Source organism: Jaculus jaculus, chromosome 7, assembly GCF_020740685.1.
Source record: "Jaculus jaculus isolate mJacJac1 chromosome 7, mJacJac1.mat.Y.cur, whole genome shotgun sequence".
In the NCBI taxonomy this organism is placed as follows: Eukaryota; Metazoa; Chordata; class Mammalia; order Rodentia; family Dipodidae; genus Jaculus; species Jaculus jaculus.
In genome coordinates this window covers 9,894,765-9,915,351 of record NC_059108.1, presented here as the reverse complement: position 1 = coordinate 9,915,351, position 20,587 = coordinate 9,894,765, and the positions used below count along the sequence as shown (strand labels likewise).

The 20,587-nt window shown below is 44.5% G+C and overlaps 1 protein-coding gene across 2 annotated transcripts in view; it reads left to right on the top strand.

Annotated features, from left to right (window-relative positions):
- Window positions 1-20,587, top strand: part of Lnx2 (ligand of numb-protein X 2) — a 90,364-nt gene that overhangs the window by 38,521 nt on the left and 31,256 nt on the right. For both annotated transcript variants that reach the window (XM_045155191.1, XM_045155192.1), the window contains exon 2: window positions 17,026-17,537. In XM_045155191.1, the coding sequence (XP_045011126.1) occupies window positions 17,125-17,537 (413 nt within the window). In that variant the 5' untranslated portion in view covers window positions 17,026-17,124. The remainder of the gene's footprint in view (window positions 1-17,025; window positions 17,538-20,587) is intronic.

Genomic DNA, 20,587 nt, shown 5'->3' with positions numbered 1-20,587 from the left:
ATTATAATTATTAATTATTAAGCTTATGTTAACTGATAGAAAAACACTACAAACAGAGAAAAATGGCAGCAAGCGGCATTTCATAAAAGAAATAAAGGTGGCAATCAAATTTAGAATCAAAAATTCAAATTCAGGGCTGGAGAGATGACTTAGCGGTTAAGGCCTTTGCCTGCAAAGCCAAAGGATCCTGGTTTGATTGTCCAGGACCCACTTAAGCCAGATGCACAAGGGGGCACATGCATCTGGAGTTCTTTTGCAGTGGCTGGAGTCCCTGGCGCACCCATTCTGTCTCTCTCTCTACCTCTTTCTCTCTCAAATAAATAAATATATTTTAGAAATTTTAAAAATTCAAAGAAAACATTGCTTTTCAGTATATAAATCTTAACGTTACCATTTGAAAACCATTTGGAAGAAGCTAACACACATGGCTCATAAGAATCAAAATTTTAGCTGGGTGTGGTGGCACACGCCTTTAATCCTAGTACTTGAGAGGCAGAGGTAGGAGGATCACCATGAGTTCGAGGCCACCCTGAGACTATATAGTGAATTCCAGGACAGCCTGAGCTAGAGTGAGACCTTACCTCAGAAAACAAAAACAAACAAAAAATCAAAATTTTGTGCACTATTCTGGAGGGCAGTGTTTTTTTTTGGGGGGGGTCTCATTCTGGGCAGTTTTGTAACGTGAAGTCATAAGACTTCCTTTTCACTCTGGCCCAGTAATTTGACTTTTTGGACGGTTACTTATAAGAAAAGAACAGTGACCTAGGAAAGCAAGCATAGTTTCAAGAGCAGGAAGCAAGAGATAGTTTCAAAATCGAGAGGGGCGGGAGGCACGTGGGGGGCATTCGACACTGAGGAGCGGCCATCGACAGAGCGGGTTCGTGGCCGTAATCCAGCCGGTCCTCACGGCTAACGGCGATGGAAGTCCTTTGGCGGGATTTGGAGACTACAAACATGGCCTGGTGATCCATTCCAAATAGCGGGGTGGGCATGAGGATTGAGGAAAGGGTAGTCATTGTTTTAGCTACATGGGTCTGTGGTGTGTATGTAGTGTGCATGCATGTTTGTAGGTGTGTGCAAATGTGCATACGTGTGTGTGCATGTGGAGGCCAGAGGTTGATGTCACCTGTCTTCCTTGGCTTCTCTTCACTTTATTTACTGAGGGAAGGGGTCTCCCTTGAGCCCAGGGTTTGCCAATTCAGCTAGTCTGACCTGCCGTCTCTCCCTGAAGCTTACAGCCAGCCCCCTGGCGTTTATGCGGGTGCTGGGGTCTCAGCTAAGGCCCTCACACTTGCATAGCAAGTGCTTTAACACTGAGCCATCTCCCCAGCCCAGCCCCTGCCTTTCATTTTTAAAGTTGTTAAGACATAAACATTTTTTAGTGATAGGGAGATGTTGAAGACAATTGAAGTAAATGACAGGTTGCCAAAGGGATGGGATATCAAACCCAAGAGAGGGCAAGGTCTATGCAAGAGGAAGGGCTCTAAAGATTCAGAGACACACAGCCAGGTGTGGTGGCGCACGCCTTTAATCCCAGCAGTTGGGAGGCAGAGGTAGGAAGGTCATCATGAGTTCGAGGCCACCCTGAGACTACATAGTGAATTTCAGGTCAGCCTGGACTAGAGTGAGACCTTACCTCTAAAAACAAAACAAACAAACAGGGGCTGGGGAGATGGCTTAGTGGTTAAGCGCTTGCCTGTGAAGCCTAAGGACCCCGGTTCGAGGCTCAGTTCCCCAGGTCCCACGTTAGCCAGATGCACAAGGGGGCGCACGCGTCTGGAGTTCGTTTGCAGAGGCTGGAAGCCCTGGCGCACCCATTCTCTCTCTCTCCCTCTATCTGTCTTTCTCTCTGTGTCTGTCGCTCTCAAATAAATAAATAATTTAAAAAACAAACAAACAAACAAACAAAAAAAGATACAGAGAGACACAAACAATAAGCTTGCACACGAGGGTGAAAAGTACTGTCTTTTGTCCCCGAGCCTCAGAAACTGTCACCTCCTATAATCTTCATCTCCCCAGAATATGCATTTGCCCCTGTTCATATATTGTGATATCTCAGAAGAATTGCCTGTGCCCTAGTTCTTCCTTTTCACTTTTCTCATTTCCTGAGGCTCCATCCAAACTCTATTGAGGTCACTAGTGAATTCCATGTCGCTAAATCCAATGCTTAATGCTCAGTCCTAATCTTATTTAACTGGCCTGCCTGCAAGATTTGGTTCAATTGGTTTCCCCTCTTTGAACCTCCGTTTGGTCTCTCCACATCACACTCTTTAGCTTGGTTCACTCTTCAGTTCCCAGACCTCCAAACAGAAGTTTCCAGAGGCGGACACTGGACATTTGCCCCCACCCCATCAGAACTCTTAGGCATCCACTCTCCTTTGGAGATCTTGGCTAAAGATTTTCCATGCTGTTTGTGCGCCAGAGCCTGTGGCGTAGCTGTCCGTCTAGTGCCTCTTCTTAGAGTCACACAGGCTTTTGAGATTTACCTGCTGACCTCCTGCGCACCTCGGGAGCCCGCTGTGTTACAGACCCGAGCATCTCTGCTCCTCTGCTTCTAGCTGTGGTGGTTTGAATGCACATGTATGTCCCCGTAGCCAGGGATCTTTGATTGAGACTGAACTTGCAGGGGCTCAAGAGCTGGCTTAGCGGTTAAGGCACTTGCCTGCAAAGCCAAAGGACTCAGGTTCAACTCCCCAGGACCCACATAAGCCAGATGCACAAGGTGGCGCATGCATCTGGAGTTCGTTTGCAGTGGCTGGAGGCCCTGACATGCCCATTCTCTCTCTTTCTGCCTCTTTGTCTCTCTCCCTCCCTCTCTTTCTCAAATAAATAAATAAATAAAAAGCTTGAACTTGCAGGGCTGAAGAGTTGGCTTAGCAGTTTAGGCACTTGCCTGCAAAGCCAAAGGCCCCAGGTTCAATTCCCTAGTGCCCACATAAGCCAGATGCACAAAGTGGTGCATGCGTCTGGAGTTCATTTGCAGTGGCTGGAGGCCCTGGAGCACCCATTCTCTCTCTCTCTCTCTCTGTGTCTCTCTTGTCAAATAATATATAAATAAATAAAAATTAAAATATTTTAAAAGGTTGAGTTTGCAGCTTGAGTCTCTGGTGAGTGGAGCCCTGCTGGGGAAGGGGTGTGTCACTGGGGTGGGCTTGTCCTTCAGTGTCTAGAGTGTAGTTGGGCTCTAGCTGTTCTCAACTGCTGTCTGTGGGTAGATGCTGGAGCGAGCCCACGTTAGCACTGTGAAGGAACTTCCCCGGGAGTCTCTAAGCCTAAAGTAAACCCTTACCTCCCACAATCTACGCTTAGGGTTGGATGTTGGTGCCAACAAGAAAAGTAACTGCCACACTGTCTTTCAGTTGTCTAGGTCCAAATGCTTTGAGTCATTCTTGACTTGTTTGCCATCAGTTCATATACCGCCTGCTTATCGGCAGATCGCATGCCGTCTTGTTCGTCTGCGGATCACACTGGGTTTGCTTTCACAATACAATGTATCTAAAATTGAATCATTTCCCACTGTGTCTGCTTTGAAGCTTGCAGTTAAATCAGCTTCCTTTCGTGCTTGGAATATTTCAGTAGGCCTCTGCGCCTTTGGGGGGCCCTGTTAGGAATCTTCCTTCAGTAGAAGCACGGCATGGGGGGCAGCCCCGGGGCCACACTTTCAGCCTTGCTCATCGCTCACGCTGACCCCCCTCCGTGCCTAGAAGACTCCAGGCTCATGCGCACCGTACGGCCTTTCTGTTTAACTGGTCTGTTTGCAAATAACAAGCTTTTTGCACAAGAGATTTTTTTGCACAAGGTATTTTGGTGGTTTGATTCCGGTGTCCCCATAAACTTGGGTGTCTGAATGGTAGGTTCCCAGCTGATGGAGATTTGGGAATTAACACCTCCTGGAGGGGCGGGCATATGGGTATTACAGCCAGTGTCCCCTTGCCAGTGCTTGGCATGCTCTCTGTCACCGTTGTCCACCTTTTGTGGGCCCGGGGGTGATGTCCACCCTCTGCTCACACCATCGTTTTCCCTGCCATTGTGGAGTTTCCCCTCAAGTGTGTAAGCCAAAATAAATCCTTTTTTTCCCACAAGCTGCTCTTGGTCGGGTGACTTCTGCCAGCAATGCGAACCTGACCACAACAATACCCATGTGACTTTCTAGTCACTTCTTAACTTCAGTTCAAATGCCACTGAGCTTTCGCCCGTTGCGCTATTTCAAGAGCTTCTGCTGCTTTATTTTCCCTGACTTGCTTTCTTTTGCTCTGTAATACTTTTTAGCATCTAAAATACTACAAAGTAGCTGGGCGTGGTGGCGCACGCCTTAAATCCCAGAACTCGGGAGGCAGAGGTAGGAGGATTGCCATGAGTTCAAGGCCACCCTGAGATGACAGAGTTAATTCCAGCTCAGCCTGGACTAGAGTGAGACCCTACCTCGAAAAACCAAAAAAAATAAATAAATACTACAAAGTTGGGAATGTAGATTCGTGGTAAGGACATGTGCTTAGCATACAGAAGGCCTATCTACAGCCCTGAAAAAAAAATGCATATTTTATTTATTTATTTTTTCCCACTACCCAAACCAAATGCGAACTCCACAGGGGATTTTTTTCTTTTTTTAATTTCCAAGCAGAGAGATAGAGAAGAGAGACAGAGAATGGGCATGCCAGGACCCCAGCTTCTACAAACTCCTGATACATGTACCTCTCTGTGCATCTCGCTTTATGTGGGTACTGGGGACTTGAACCCAGGTTGTTAGGCCTTGCAAGCAAGTGTCTTAACCACTGAGCTCTCTCTCTACTCCTCTCTTTAAAAAATCTTTGGTTAGGCCTGAACTTTTCTTATAATCCTTGTCCAGCTATAGTCTTTTTTTTTTTAAAGGGTGTGTGTGTGTATGTTGTTTATTTTTATTTGAGAGAGAGAGGGAGAGAATGGGCATGCCAGGGCCTCTAGCCACTGCAAACAAACTCCAGATGCATGTGCCATCTTGTGCATATGGCTTTACATGGGTACTGGGGAATTAAATCTGGCTCCTTAGGCTTTGCAAGCAAGCACCTTCTCCTCTGAGCCACCTCTCCAGCTTTCCAGCTATAGTCTTGTGACTAGATTTTTAGTACCAGACTTGTATTCCCTCCTGTGAAGCAGACTTCATCTAATCAGAGAGCAGTTGGTTTCCCTCATAACAGACATGCCACTCTCACACCAGTTGCCACATTTGGCTTGGCTGGCAGCTGTAAGGCTTGCAGAGTTGCTGTTGGTGACTTCTCTCTCCCAAAGGCAGCAGGCTGAATAGCTCTTTCCATTATTTTAACTGCTGAGCCATCTTTCCAGCCTTCCTAGGAGATTCTTAATCCTGTGTGGGCAGGAGAGAGAGAGAGGTAAGGAGGGAAGGATGAAGAGTTTGGAAGGTCAGGGTTGAATGTATAGGTAAAATGGCTGGGTGTAGTGGTGCATGCCTCTAATTCCAGCACTTGGGAGGCTAAGATAGGAGGGTCACCGTGAGTTTGAGACCAGCTTAGAGCTACAGAGAGAGTTCCAAGTTAGCCTGGGCTGGAATGAGACTCTGCCTCAAAAAATATATTGAAAAACCACGGATAAATTGTATAGTTACTTATGGAATAGTAGCAATATAAAACCTAGGATTTTATTTGAATTAGTTTCTGAAAGTTGGGAAATTAATACATTTGGGGAGGCATTGGTGATTGCTCTGAAGATTTCACATAGTACAGTAAAACATCATAATTCCAGTCCTGTGTCATTGCTCATATCGTAAAGGGTGCTTTGTCTGTGGTACCTGTGTGTCTGGATAATGAGTTATACTGCACTGCAGATTTTCTTCTTTCTCTGTTTTAGAACAGTGGTTTAGTTGAGTCCATCTGAAGGCCCTATGGTAGATGTGGGAATCTTTCAGGATAAGCATCATACCTGCAAGCCTTGGGTCTGTGTCCCTGAAGCCCCTGCTTTCTGCATTACGCTGGCCTTGAAGGAACCCAAACTCAACAGTGACCTTTGGGGTCCAGCCAGAAGCCTGTTTGTTCATTTTGATTTGGCTTTGTTTTTGTTCTGTTTTGTTTTGTGGCAAGATCTCACTCTAGCCCAGACTGACTTGGATTTCATTCCGTAGCTTACACCTAAAGCCATTTGTTTTTATCTTGTTAATACTATTTATTTATTTATTTGAGAGAGAGAAGAAGAGAGGCAGAGAGAGAGAGAATGGATGCACCAGGGCCTCTAGCAAACAAACTCCTAAGGCATGCACCACCTTATGCATCTGGTTTATGTGGGTGCTGAGGAATCAAACCTGGGTCTTTAGGCTTCACAGGCAAGTGCCTTAGCCGCAAAGCCATCTCTCCAGCCCCCAAAGCCACTTGAAAATTTTTATTTATTTATTTATTTACTTGCAAGCAGAGAGAGATAAAGAGGAGACAGAGAGAATGGGTGTGCTAGGGCCTCCAGCCACTATAAGCAAACTACAGACACATGCACCACTTTGTGCATCTGTCTTTACATGGGCACTGGGGAATCAAACCCCCAGTCGTTAGGCAAGTGTCATTTCTACACTACACTGGAGGAAACTGAAGTTGTTTTTCACCGCAGTGATGTACATTAGGTCATATTGCTGGTGAGAGCAGAGCTCAAATGTGAACCTAGAGCCCTAACTTTAAATCTGTGCTCTTTGATGACCTTTCCTGCCTTCAGTGGTTTGGACCAAAAGTTACAGGAATTAGCAATTGAAAAAAAAAAAAAAAATCCATACTACTTTGCCAATAAGAATTTATCAATAACCTGAAGACAACTATATTTTAGAATTCCTTGTGAAAGGAGTTAAACATTTTGAAAACTTTCATCCATCCATTAGAAAATCAGTGATTAAACTTTGAACCTTTGGTTTTAAAATGGGCTGTATATCATAGCAGCAGATAACACAACAATGAACTATATTTTATACACACACACACACATTCCCTGTATTTTCCACCCCATCATTTGCATATTGTCTGATACTATGAATCTAAGCTGTTCTCTAAGACATAAGGAATCGCCCGCTTAGCTGGCTGGTGCTGAGTATCCTGGAGAAGAGTTATGTGCTGTAGGCGTCTACAGAATAAAGATCTTTCTTCAGAGGCCTTTTTTGTTTTGTTTAGAGATAGAGAGAATGTGCATGCCAGGGCTTCTAGGCCCTGCATGAACTCCAGATGCCTGTACCACCAATAACATCTGGTTTATGTGGGCACTAGGGAATTGAACCAGGGTTCTTAGGCTTTGCAGGTAAGCACCTTAACCACTTAGCCACCTCTCCAGCCCTAATTTAGTATAATTTTTCTAAAGTGGCTGGCCTTGAACTCCCGATTTTCCTGCTGAGATTACAGGCATGTGTCCTCACACCCATCCAGCCACAGAATCTTTTTTTTTTTTAAGGTAGGGCCTCACTCTAGCCCAGCCTGACCTGAAATTCACTGTGTCTCAGGGTGACATTGAACTCACAGCAGTCCTTCTACTTCTGCTTCCCAAGTGCTGGGATTAAAGGTTTGTGCCACCACACCAAGCTCGTACAGATATATATTATATATATATTTTTTAAAACTGGCATAAATGTCTACTCAGCTTATGCATCTGGTTTATGTGGGTGCTGAGGAATCAAACCTGGGTCTTTAGGCTTCACAGGCAAGTGCCTTTGTATGCCATTTATTACGTCTCCTTTTCAAAATTGTTTTGTATAAATTCTGTGTTATTCTCAGGCAATATAATTTAGTGTATTTTTTATTATTTACTTTTTAAATTTTTATTTTTATTTATTTATTTGACAGAGGAAGAGGGGAAAAAGAGAGAGAGAGAGAGAATGGGTGCGCCAGGGCTTCAGCCACTGTAGACGAACTCCAGACACATGTGCCCCCTTGTGCATCTGGCTTATGTGGGTCCTGGGGAATCAAACCTGGGTCTTTTGGCTTTGCAGACAAATGCCTTAACCATTAAGCCATCTCTCCAGCCCTAGTACAATTTTTTAAAGTGGAATTTAGATATGACTGAGTTGAGGAATTGTGCATTTGACCTAGTATGGATTTTGCTTTTATCCTTGTATATTACACACAGTTTTTCATCATTGCTACATGGCTTAAAATTTAGAACTAAAGAGAGAGGGTATTTGAAATTTGTAACTTCTTACTTGCCACAGATTCACTGCTTTTTATAGAATAGTTAAGATTACTAAAGTTACCAAGAAATGGGCTGGAGAGATGGCTTAGCTGTTAAGGTATTTGCCTGCAAACCCAAAGGACCTTGGTTCAATTCCCCAGGACCCACGTTAGCCAGATGCACAAGGGGCACATGTGTCTGGAGTTCGTTTGCAGTGGCTGGAGATACTGGCGCACCCATTATCTCTCTCTCTCTCTCTCTCCCCCTCCTTTCCCTCTTTCTCTCTCAAAATAAATAAATAAAAAATTTTAAAGAGTTACCAAGAAATAAGAGCATGTTAGAACTAAAAGGCTAGTATGATATCATAAGAGTTTATTGTGCACAAAAATTTATAAAATCATCAATGACATTGTAGTAAATTCCTATGGGAAGAGAGAGAGAGAAGAAAAGGACATTGAGTAAGCAAAGCTATTAGTTTAAAGGCAAGAAGCCAGGGCAGCGAGTGTCAGGAGACGTTTGATGAACAGGTGGTACTGAGAAGATGCATTGTGGCTGACCTAGTTACCCAGCTGGCATAGTTCTGGGCTTTGATTTCATAGCTTCTAACATTTTTATGTTTTGCTTACTAATTTTGTAGATTATTAAATACGGATGCATCTAATCATAAGTAGCACCTTTTGAAAAATATTTGTTTGTGTGTGTGTGTGTGTGTGTGTGTTGGCATGCCAAGGTCTCTTGCTGCTGAAAACCAATGAGTGTCCAGCTTTATGTGGGTGCTAGGGAATTGAACCTGGGTTAACAGGCTTTGTATGTAAACACCTTTAACTGCTGAGTTATTTCCCTACCCTAGTAGCACCTTAAAAATGAGTCTAAAGTAATTTTTGAAAAATATTTGAGGGCTGGAGAGATGGCTCCACAATTAAAACACTTGCTTGCAAAGCCTGATGACCTGAGTTCGATTCCCCAGCACCTACATTAAGCCAGGTGCCCCAGTGTCACGTGTGTTTGGAGTTTGTTCGCAGAGGCAAGAGGTTCTGTCATAGCCATTTTCTCTCTGTCCCTGTCCCTCCCCCTTCTTCTCCCTGCCCTTTCCTTGCAAATAAATAAGTTTAGAAGCTATTTGAGATGATTTTTTTAAATATTGCTAAAAGGTGTTAGGAGGTAAATAGCAAAATGCACAGGATTAGTCTTGTGAAGAAAAATGAGAAAGTTGTAAACATGATGTCCAAGATGATTGTTGATGGTTTCCTATTGCCAGTGTTATGTATTATGAAATAAAAGTTGATTAACAGCACTTGGGAGGCAGAGGTAGGAGGATCGCTGTGAGTTTGAGGCTACCCTGAGATTATATAGTGAATCGCAGGTCAGCCTCGGCAAGAGTAAGACCCTAACTTTAAAAAAAAAAATTGATTAAGAATAGAATTTAAGGCTGGAAAGTTGGCTTGGCGGTTAAGTACTTGCCTGTGAAGCCTAAGGACTCTGGTTCGAGGCTCTATTCCCCAGGACCCATGTTAGCCAGAGGCACAAGGGGGTGCATGCATCTGGGGTTCGTTTGCAGTGGCTGGAAGCCCCGTGCGCCCATTCATTTTCTCTCTATCTATCTGCCTCTTTTCTCTCTCTCTCTCTCTGTCTCTGTCACTCTCAAATAAATAAATAAAATGAACAAAAAACAATCTTAACAAGAAAAGAGTAGGATTTATATACAGCACCCATATTACATACTAAGTAAACTCTTCTACGGCTGCCTACTGGGCGCCGGGATTAAAGGCGTGCACCACTACGCCCAGCGTAACTAGACATTTTCATACAGCAGACCTGTGGCTTCTGTCAGAAAAGGCTCTGGGACAGCCTTGGTTTTCTGTTGCTATGTAAATAACTGAAGAAGTCAGTTATCTTATAAAGAGGAAGGCTGATTTTGGCTCCCAATTATAGACGTTCTAGTCGGCGATCTGCGGTCCATGTTGCTCCAGGCAAGCCAGTGCGGCATGGGGGGCGTGCTTGGCAAGGGTGGGTGCAGAGCAAGGAGGGGCCGGGGTCCTAAGCCCACTTACAGGACCCGCCACCTCCCACAGCACCGCAGGGAGGAGCGCGGGCCTCTGGGAAACATGGAAAACCCAAACTAGTCCGTGGGCCTCATCCCAGCACTGTGCCCTGTTCAGGGTTTGTTTTCCCCCTAAAAGGATGGTTGGCTGATGGCTGGTTCTTCGAAGAGAAGCATGGGACCCCCTTAGCACTCTCTATTGCCATTCACCCCCTTCCCTTACTATAAGGTCACTGTAGTATTCTCCAGAAATTGCGTGTGCCCGTATAACAAATTGGAAACAGAACCAGATGTAAGAGTCCAAAAATGTAAAATAGTATTTCTCTTCTCCTCCGTGTGTGTGTGTGTGTGTGTGTGTGTGTGTGTAGACTGTCACTATTGGGTGCTAGGATTACAGGTGTGTCCCATAATGCTTTTATTTAGGTTTGTTTGTTTACAAGACCTCACTCTGTAGCCTAAGTTAGCCTGGAACTTGCCTGGCTCTCAATATTTTTTTATTTTGGATTTTAAAATGCTAACTAATGGGTTTATTGCTTTATAAACAAATAAGTATTTAAACACTATCACTAATAGTACAATACATATGAACAATATGTGTTTAGGATCGTCAGTGATGTTTGAAGCTGAGCATTCTATTTTAATGTGATTGTGGGTTCACATGCAGAAGTGAGGGGAAGTAATAGAGATGTCACATGTCCCCAGTGAAAGCCGCTTGTGAAGGTTTAGCACGGTGGCACAACAGGGTGGTGATGTTGGTCAACACAGACCATTCCCATTGCCACGAGGACCCTTGTGTTGCCTGTTGGTCCCCCCTGAGCTTTCGACACCCGTCGCTCTGCACCGCTGTAATTGGTTTAGAAACATAAACTCGTATAGATCGCAGCTTTGAGATGTAGGGACTGGGCGGGCTGCACACCAGTGACCCGGTCCTCCTTCACCGGGGAGGGGTGTAAACACTCAAGTTGGTCCACTCCCGTGGGAAGCAGGTTGTAACCTCGCTAGGATCGATGGCCAGAGTGCAGATGCGCAGTCTTTCTGTGGTTGCATGCTGGGCTTTTGTTTGTTTGCTGTTTGGTTTTCAGGAATTGCCAAACTGCCAGATGTGTTGGCGCACGCCTCTAATCCCAGCACTCGGGAGGCAGAGGAAGGAGGATCGCCATGAGTTCAAGGCCACCCTCAGACTACATAGTGAATTCTAGGTCAGCCTGGGCTAGAGGGAGACCCTACCTCAAAAAACTAAAAACAAAACAAACAAACAAACAAAAAAACCCCAATAAATTACCAAAGTGTTCCTTCCAGAGTGGCTAAAGGAATCCTGCAATTAAAAAGTTTGACAACCACTGCTTTATACAATGCTATTGTCAAAGCTAACATGTAATATAAACAGTAAGAAATTTTTTATGTTGATTTCAAGTAAATGCAACTTTTCTTAGCCTTTTGAAGACTAAAGGCATTAATGTCTCTTCTTTGTTGGTTTGCAAATTACAGGGTAGCAACCAATATGTAAATCACTTTGCAGTACCACAAAGAAATGTAATTTTTTTCTTGTACATTTATATAGTTATATTTCAGGCTCACAGTGAGCCTGAGAACATATTTTCTTTTAGTGTATAATACATGCCAAGAAGAAGAAATAACAAAAGATTAAAAAAAAAAAAGACACCATCTTAACCCACATCTAACCCTCCAGAAAGAGACACATGCATAGCAAATGAGTCATATGGAAGTTGTTGCACTGAAGACGTGTGTAAGGAGACGCAGAAACCAACCAGGAAAGGAAGAGTTTCACCCAGGAGGAAGGGGGCAGTGAGGAGCTGGACAGGAGGGTGAGAGAGAGAGGGCATCCTTAGGTGCTGGGCATTGACGCAGGCGTCACAGATGTTTCCTGTGTGATAAACTTTGGTGGCAGCATTTAGTACGTGATCTTTCTCCCCTGGCCTGGATCTCCTCGGCTAGGCTAGTGAGGACTTCCTAAATCTGCGTCTGATGTGGCATGATGAGATGGTGTCTGAAAATACCCAGTTGTGGATGGCGGTGAAAAGCTGTAGATCTTTGTGAATTCTTTGTGGTCTATCAGGATATTCTTGTCCCATAAGTTAGGGAGAGTGGTATGTTACTCATAGCTGAAGTTATGCGGAATAAATTATGACTTTATACCTCCTTTTCTGGTGCTGGCATTTTTTCAATGTATTGTTGAAAGTGTCTTACACTAGTCCCAGCCAACTCACTACCTTCTTTCTCTTTACTATTTTGGTAATATTGCTAAACATTTAAATAATGTACTTGGAAAGATACATAATATGCTGTATTTTATATGTGTACTTTGAGAAATATCTGAGACTTTTCTATTTACTCACCTTATATCTTAGTATCTTAAATTGTTCTTAGATATTATATATTGTGTCTGAAATTAAAATTATTAATGGCAAATGTATCCTTCCCTAGACATACATGTGGTTTTGGGCCACCTGCAATTGCTAAGAATGAGAATATTGTCATGCAGTTGGTGGTCATTCAGCATTTATTCAGCTTCTCTTTGTTCTCTGACTGTTTTTTGTGGTTCTAACAAAATCCAGAAGCTGGAAACTTTATAAAGAAAAAGAAATGTATAGGCTGGAGAGGTGGTTTAGCAGTTAAAGCTCTTGCCTGCAAAGCCAAATGACCCAGGTTCGATTCCCTAGGACCTATGTAAGCCAGATACACACAGTGGCGCATGTGTGTGGAGTATGTTTGCAGCTGCTGAAGGCCCTGGCGCGCCCATTCTCCCTCCCTCCACCCTCCTCTGTCCCTCTTCCTCTCTTAAATGAATAAATGAAATGAAAAGTATTACTTTAAAAAATAAGACAGGAAGAAAAAGAAGTTCAGTTCACTGGGTTTGGGAGGCTGGGGGTCCACGGGCTGCCTGGCCTCGGGCTGCATCATGGAGTAACAAAAGAGGAAGGGAAAATGGCCTTCAGTGGTGAGGCGGAAACCGAGAATTCACGGCCACACTTGCTCTTTTTGCTTTGTTTTTCTGAGGTAGGGAGGTAGGGTCTCGCTCTAGCCCAGACTGACCTGGAATTCACCATGTAGTCTCGGGGTGGCCTTGAACTCACATCTGATCCACCTACCTCTGCCTCCCGGTGCTGAGATTAAAAGCCTATGCTGCCACACCCGCTCTTTTTTTACCCATTCTTTCTTGAGGGAATTAAACCAGGATCTTGTAAGGATCTTCTAGTCTCCTCCTAGGGAGATGGCTTCCCCCACCTAAGTAACTTCCACTAGACACCACCTCCACCCCTCCACGCTGGGGGGCCCACTTCTAGCTTATGAACCTTTAAAGGACACACTCAACCCACACTCAGCAAACCCACTGGCTCAGTGCAGGGAGGCACAGGGGACTCGCACAGTCTGCCAGGCTGTGGACAGGGTAACGAGTTGGGGATGGAAGAGTGGGCCAGGCCGCCTTTCTCTGCACAGAACTTCCTTCTTACTAATTGTTAACTCGTCTAGTTTCACATAAATCGTAAGTCTTTCCCAACTTTTACTTACCTTTATTAATAGCTAGTACTTGGCACTCAGGACATGTCGGGAACTATTTTAAGCAGCTGCACTATTCTTTCTGTGGCCTTAGCTACAGACATTGTTATTCCCGTTTTTCCATCTGGCAAGGAATCAGGAATTTAGTAAGGTCGCCAAGCGTAGTAAGCGACAAAGCAAGGACCTGGCCCTCAGACTTGCCTGTACTCTTATCTTTTTTTTTTTTCTCTCTCTCTCTCTTTTTGAAGTAGGGTTTCACTCTAGCTCACACTGACCTGGAATTCACCCTGTAGTCTCAGGGTGGCCTCGAACTCACAGCGGTCCTCCTACCTCTGCTGGGATTAAAGGCGTGCCCACCATGCCTCCCTGTGTCTGTGTGCTTAACTACTTGTGCTGGCAGACGTTTCATGGTAGGGTGGAGGTATTTCGGGGGTGGCAACAATGCAGTTATTATTTGGTATTTTTAAATGGGAACATGTTCGTTTTCTTCATGAAAAGATTTTGTGATTAATGCAAGAACTAAAGTTAGAGACTTAGAAAATAGCCAAAAATAATAATCTTAAGATAAGCGCTTTCTTAGTCATCATGTGGGAGGCTAAAGCTACTGTATCTTTTCTTGAGGAAAATTAGAATAAGCACGGTGTGAATTTTCTTGTAAACTGAGTGGGACATAAGAGAGTACAAATTCTGTTGGTAAAGTGCCCAACAGAAGCTGCCTGCCTGCGGAGATCCGCGGCGTTCCTCTCTTTAACCTCCTGCATCTCACGGTGACGTTCAAGGGGAAGATGTTCAGAAGCCAAGACAGGCCCTGTGGGGATAGGCTGGGTGCAGGAGTGCTCGCTGTCCTGATACTGACACTGATGGCGGCAGCTTAGATCGCACACGCCGTGGTTCACCAAGAAACAGTATCTGGGGACCTGGCCGTCCTGCCACAGCTCCCCGATACACAGCCTCCAGTGGCAGCTCCTAAAATGTTGATGATTTTTGTTTCTGTGTTTCGTGTATTTATTATGTAATGCCTGGTCTCTCTGTGCGTAGACCAGGTTGACCCTGAATTTGCAACCCTCCTGCCTCACTCTCCCCAAGTGCTGAGATTACAGGTGTGCACCGCCATGCCCAAATTTGTATTCTTTTTAAAAATATTACTCTGGGGCTGAAGAAATGGCTTAGTGAGTTAAAGCTCTTGCCTGCAAAGCCTCAGGACCCAGGTTCGATTCTCCAGTACCATGTAAGCCAGATGCACAATGTGGTGCATGTTTTTACTTTGTTTGCAGTGGCTAGAGACCCTGATGCACCCATTCTCCCTCCCTTTCTCTCTCTCTCTTATTCTCTCTCTCTCTCTCTCTATACACACACACACACACACACACCTGCCTTTTTTCCCCTATATCAGATAAATAAGTACCTTTAAAATAAAGAAAGAAATACTCTGAATAAAATAGCAAATACTTCTGTGGTTGGAGGAAAATGTTATTTTTAAAATACAAACACCAGTCGGGCGTGGTGGCGCATGCTTTTAATCCCAGCACTCAGAGGGAGGAGGATCACTGAGTTTAAGGCCACCCTGAGACAACATAGTGGATTCCAGGTCAGCCTGGGCTAGAGTGAGACCCTACCTTGGGGGGAGGGGAGAACACCACCAGTAGAATCCATGTGGTGTCCTGTTCTTTCTGTTCAGTTTCTTTCTTGACATGTGTGCCTCCTTCACATTTTCTGAATGTGTTTTGCAGCCTCTGACTTGTAAGCTGGCTGACGCTACAGCCTGTGTTCGCTCTCTCGAGATGCCCTTCTCTGTCCGCCACCCCTGGCTGATGCTTCCCGTCGCAGCCGAACACTACACCGCCCCCCTTGTGAACGCATTTCTCAACACAAAGCCAGTATAATTAAACCTGAGTTCTCATCTTTTCCCATATTCACATACTATTCCGTGCTCAACTTTTTTTTTAAATATATTTTTTAAATTTTTTTTATTTATTTATTTGAGAGTGACAGACACAGAGAGAAAGACAGATAGAGGGAGAGAGAGAGAATGGGTGCACCAGGGCTTCCAACCTCTGCAAACGAACTCCAGACGCGTGCGCCCCCTTGTGCATCTGGCTAACGTGGGATCTGGGGAACCGAGCCTCGAACCGGGGTCCTTAGGCTTCACAGGCAAGCACTTAACTGCTAAGCCATCTCTCCAGCCCCGTGCTCAACTTTTTTAGAGTGCTTCTTAGGTAAAATTTTAACAGCAGGTTTTCCTAACTGTCCTGTTCCCTTTCCTATCTGTGTTCAATGCTCAGCACATTACGGAGGCTCTGTACGTGTTTACAGGAGGAACGCAGAACACTGTGGCCTTTGGAGTCTTATTTATATATTGGTTTTTCGAGGTAGGGTCCCACTCTAGCTCAGGCTGACATGGAATTCACTATAGAGTCTCAGGGTGGCCTCAAACTCACGGCGATCCCCCTACCTCTGTCTCCCGAGTGCAGGGATCAAAGGTGTGTGCCACCACGCCCGGCTGGAGTTGTGTTTTTTGATAACTGCTGCCTGTACCTGTACAAATATGGAAGCCCATACGTCAGGGGAAATGTTCTCTGCAAGGCTTGCCCTCAACTGCGAGAAAGTCTTGCATTGCCAAAAGTATGCACGCTCACGCACACGCAGAGAAAGCAAAACCAAGTGGGAGCATGGGAGAATCTGAGGTGGAACTAATTTATCACATCCCATCTGTTTCACTGATTTAGAATAGGTGTTTCCTTTTTAGTGGATTAAATAGTATTTACAGAGTCTTCACAGATGTTATTTTGCATGTTTTATATCTTTCTATAATCTGTTATATAGGGGAAAATACATTCAAATCATACATGTTTGGAAATGTATTCTACACCAGAGTATGGCACAAAGGCCATTTTTGTTAAACTGAATTATCCTTGACTACGCTTAGCAAGCTTTGTCTAATACTATAAATGTCTAAGACCAAGCAGAATCAGAGGGCCATGACTGGAACAATAAACACAAAAGCATTATATTTCACAAATCACACTCTTAGCACACTGTGGAGATGAGTTAACCACCATCGGACAGTGAGGTGTTGGCAGATTTTAGTAAATGAAGCAGTCACTTTTATGTCACATCACATGACAAATGATGTCTTTTCTTTTAATTACAAGTTCAGTTTTCATTAATATCTTGGCAATGTAAGTCATTCTTTCTTATCTGAAAGCTATTTTACTTTATTGTTTCGTGACTCATTTACAACCTGATCTAATAAACTATTTTTTACCAAACATAATATTATATTGACATTTTAACGTATGTCAGTTGACACTAATTATTTCTCTTTGTCTCTGCTGTTTATCTAGAAAGCAGACCTTGGTTTTAGACAGCCCCATTCCTGACTATTGAAGGAAGCCAAGCCTTCAGGGACCCCCCATGAGGACACAGACTCTCCTGCACTGAGAATGGGGACGACAAGCGAGCCGATGGGGTCCGTGGAACAGTCCTGCTCGTCCTCCTCCTCCCTCAACCCCCTGTGCTTCGAGTGTGGCCAGCAGCACTGGACGCGAGAAAACCACTTGTACAATTACCAGGGCGACGTGGACGATGACCTCGTCTGCCACATCTGCCTTCAGCCCCTGCTGCAGCCGCTCGATACGCCCTGCGGACACACGTTCTGCTACAAGTGCCTCAGAAACTTTTTGCAAGAGAAGGACTTCTGTCCGCTGGACCGCAAGAGACTGCATTTCAAGTTGTGTAAGAAATCTAGCATCCTAGTTCATAAACTTCTAGACAAATTGTTAGTGTTGTGTCCATTTTCTTCAGTGTGCCAAGAGGTAATGCAACGCTGCGATCTAGAGGCACATCTTAAAAACAGGTAAGCACACACTAGAACAGAGAGCAAGCTCATTAGGCCGTACCAAAGGGTTGAATCAAACGAATGAATCAAAATTGAACATACCAGGCCAGGCATGGGGCCTCATGCCTGTATTCCCAGCACCGACAGGCTGGAGCAAGAGGATTGAGAATTTGATGCTAGCCTAGGCTACATGGTGAAACAGACCCTGTCTTAGAAAGTTTTTTAAAAAGACAATGAAAATAGCCAGGCATGGTGGCGCACGCCTTTAATCCCAGCACTCGGGAGGCAGACGTAGGAAGATCGCTGTGAGTTCGAGGCCCCCCTGAGACTACATAGGGAATTCCAGGTCAGCCTGGCGTAGGGTGAGTGCCTACCTCGAAAAACAAAAAGACAATAAAACACAAGTAAATGGACAAACTAAGTTACATGTGTGATACGTGAGTTGCGTTGAACAATATGTAGAGTTCTCGTGTGTTTAGAGGTACACGCGTGCCATATTCATATGTGTGGAGGCCAGAGGATGCTTCAGGGTGTTTGCCTTCTCCTTCTACCATGTCTGAGACAGGATCTCTCTTCTTTTTTGTTTTGTTATCGAGGTAGGCTCTCACTCTAGTCCAGGCAGACCTGGAGTTCACTATGTAGTCTCAGGGTGGCCTTGAACTCACAGCCATCCTGAGACAGGATCTCTCTTGTTTGGCCGCTGGGAAGGACCACACCCGCTGGCCGCCATCTTCAGTCTTCTGACCCCGCCTGCCACTGCTGTGGGCGCTTTGGGATTACAGGCGCGTGGGCTGCTTTCTGTGTCCATTCATCAGGCTTACGGAGCCAGCTCCAAGCTCCAAGCTCTATTAACTACTTAGCTATCTCCTTAGCCTCAATGTTGCTTATCAAAAGCATTAATGCAGGGCCAGGTGTGGTGGCGCACGCCTCTAATCCCAGCACTTGGGAAGCAGAGGTAGGAGGATCGCTGTGAGTTCAAGGCCACCCTGAGACTACATAGTGAATTCTAGGTCAGCCTGAGCTACAGTGAAACCCTACCTTAGAAAACATTAATTCAAAAGCTAGAGTAAGCAGGTTTGATACCTGTATCATTTAACTTAAATTCAAATGTGTGATAGGAGCTGCAACATTGGTGGTATAGTGGTAAGCATATCTGCCTTCCAAATGTGTGATAAGATATGTGTATATACACATATGTATGTGTATGTGTACGGTGATAGACATCTTTACAAAGCAATTTAACATTTTAAAACTAAATGTAGTATCTCCTTTTACCTGGTTTATTATCCTAAGAAAATAATATACAATACAAGGAAAAATTGTACATAAAGATGCTTACTGCAAGCCAGGCATGGTGGTGCACACCCTTAGGCCCAGTTCTCAGGAGGCAGAGGTAGGAGGATCACTGTGAGTTCGAGGACCAGTCTGGAATTACAGAGTGAGTTATAGGTCAGCTTGGGCTAGAGCAAGACTTTACCTCAAAAAAAAAAAAAAAAAAAAGCAACAACAACAACAAAAAGATGCTTGCTAAATAATCATGTATGTTTTAGTCAATTATAATCAAATGATGTAATAAAGAGTTTCATATATGATAGCATATCCACTCAGTGGTACACTATGTAATGAATAAAAAGTATAATTTTGGTGCTGGAGAGGTGGCTTAGAGGTTAAGATGAATGTCTGTGAAGCCGAAAGGCCCAGGTTCAATTCTATAGGTCCCACATAAGCCAGATGCACATGGTGGTGCATGTGTCTGGAGTTCATTTGCAGTGGCTAGAGGACCTGGCGCACCCATTCTCTGTCTACCCCCCCTTCTCTGTCTCTAATAAATAAGAATAAATCTTTGAAAGCCAGGCGTGGTGGTGCATGCCTGTAATCCCAGCACTTGGGAGGCAGAGGTAGGAGGATTGCCATGAGTTTGAGGCCACCCTGAGACTCCATAGTGAATTCCAGGTCAGCCTGGGCTAGAGTGAGACCCTACCTCGAAAAAAAAAAAAAAAGAATAAATCTTTTAAAAAAATATAATTTTGTTGAGGAAAGTATGTAAATAAATTGGTTGGTTTAATGTTCTGAGATCCTTTAGAGATTCTGTACACACGGGCTTGACAAAATAAGAACTAGGAATTGGAGAACTAAGCATTTAGCATGGGTTTTCGGCCAGATCACATTCTCTGCGACTACGTAGTGGTCAGTATTCCATACATACATGAAGTACATGCCCATTGCTTTCTAAAATGTCAGTGTGCTAAGGAGATCTCATTTTAGTCATTAGATACAATTAAGAATGGCAAACGTGGGCTGGAGGGATGGCTTAGCCGCTAAGGCATTGGCCTGCAAAGCCAAAGGATCCAGGTTCAATTCCCCAGGACCCACATTAGCCAGATGCACAAGGTGGCACACGTGTCTGGAGTTTGTTTGCAGTAGCTGGAGGCCCTGGTGGGCCCATTCTCTCTCTCTTTCTCTATCAAATAAATAAATAATAAAATATTTTTTTAGAAAAGAATGGCAAATGTGCCAGGCGTGGTGGCGCACACCTTTAATCCCAGCACTCGGGAGGCAGAGGTAGGAGGATTGCTGTGAGTTCGAGGCTACCCTGAGCTTACATAGTGAATTCCAGGTCAGCCTGGGCTAGAGCAAAGCCCTACCTTGAAAAACCAGGAAAAAAAAGAATGGCAAACGTTAAGGTCCAAAGAGGTAGTGGTTCAAGAACAGCAGGCGTGCTTAGCATGGACACACGCCAGCTGTGCATGTGTAGGTTTGAGTCCCTACACTGCACAAAAAAAAAGTTATTAAAATGTTAGAAACGGGGCTGGAGAGATGGCTTAGCGGTTAAGCGCTTGCCTGTGAAGCCTAAGGACCCCAGTTCGAGGCTCGATTCCCCAGGTCCCACATAGGCCAGATGCACAAGGGGGCGCACGCATCTGGAGTTCGTTTGCAGAGGCTGGAAGCTCTGGCGTGCCCATTCTCTCTCTCTCCCTCTATCTGTCTTTCTCTCTGTGTCTGTCGCTCTCAAATAAATAAATAAAAAATTTTAAAAAAATGTTAGAAACATCTAGATTTATAGAAAA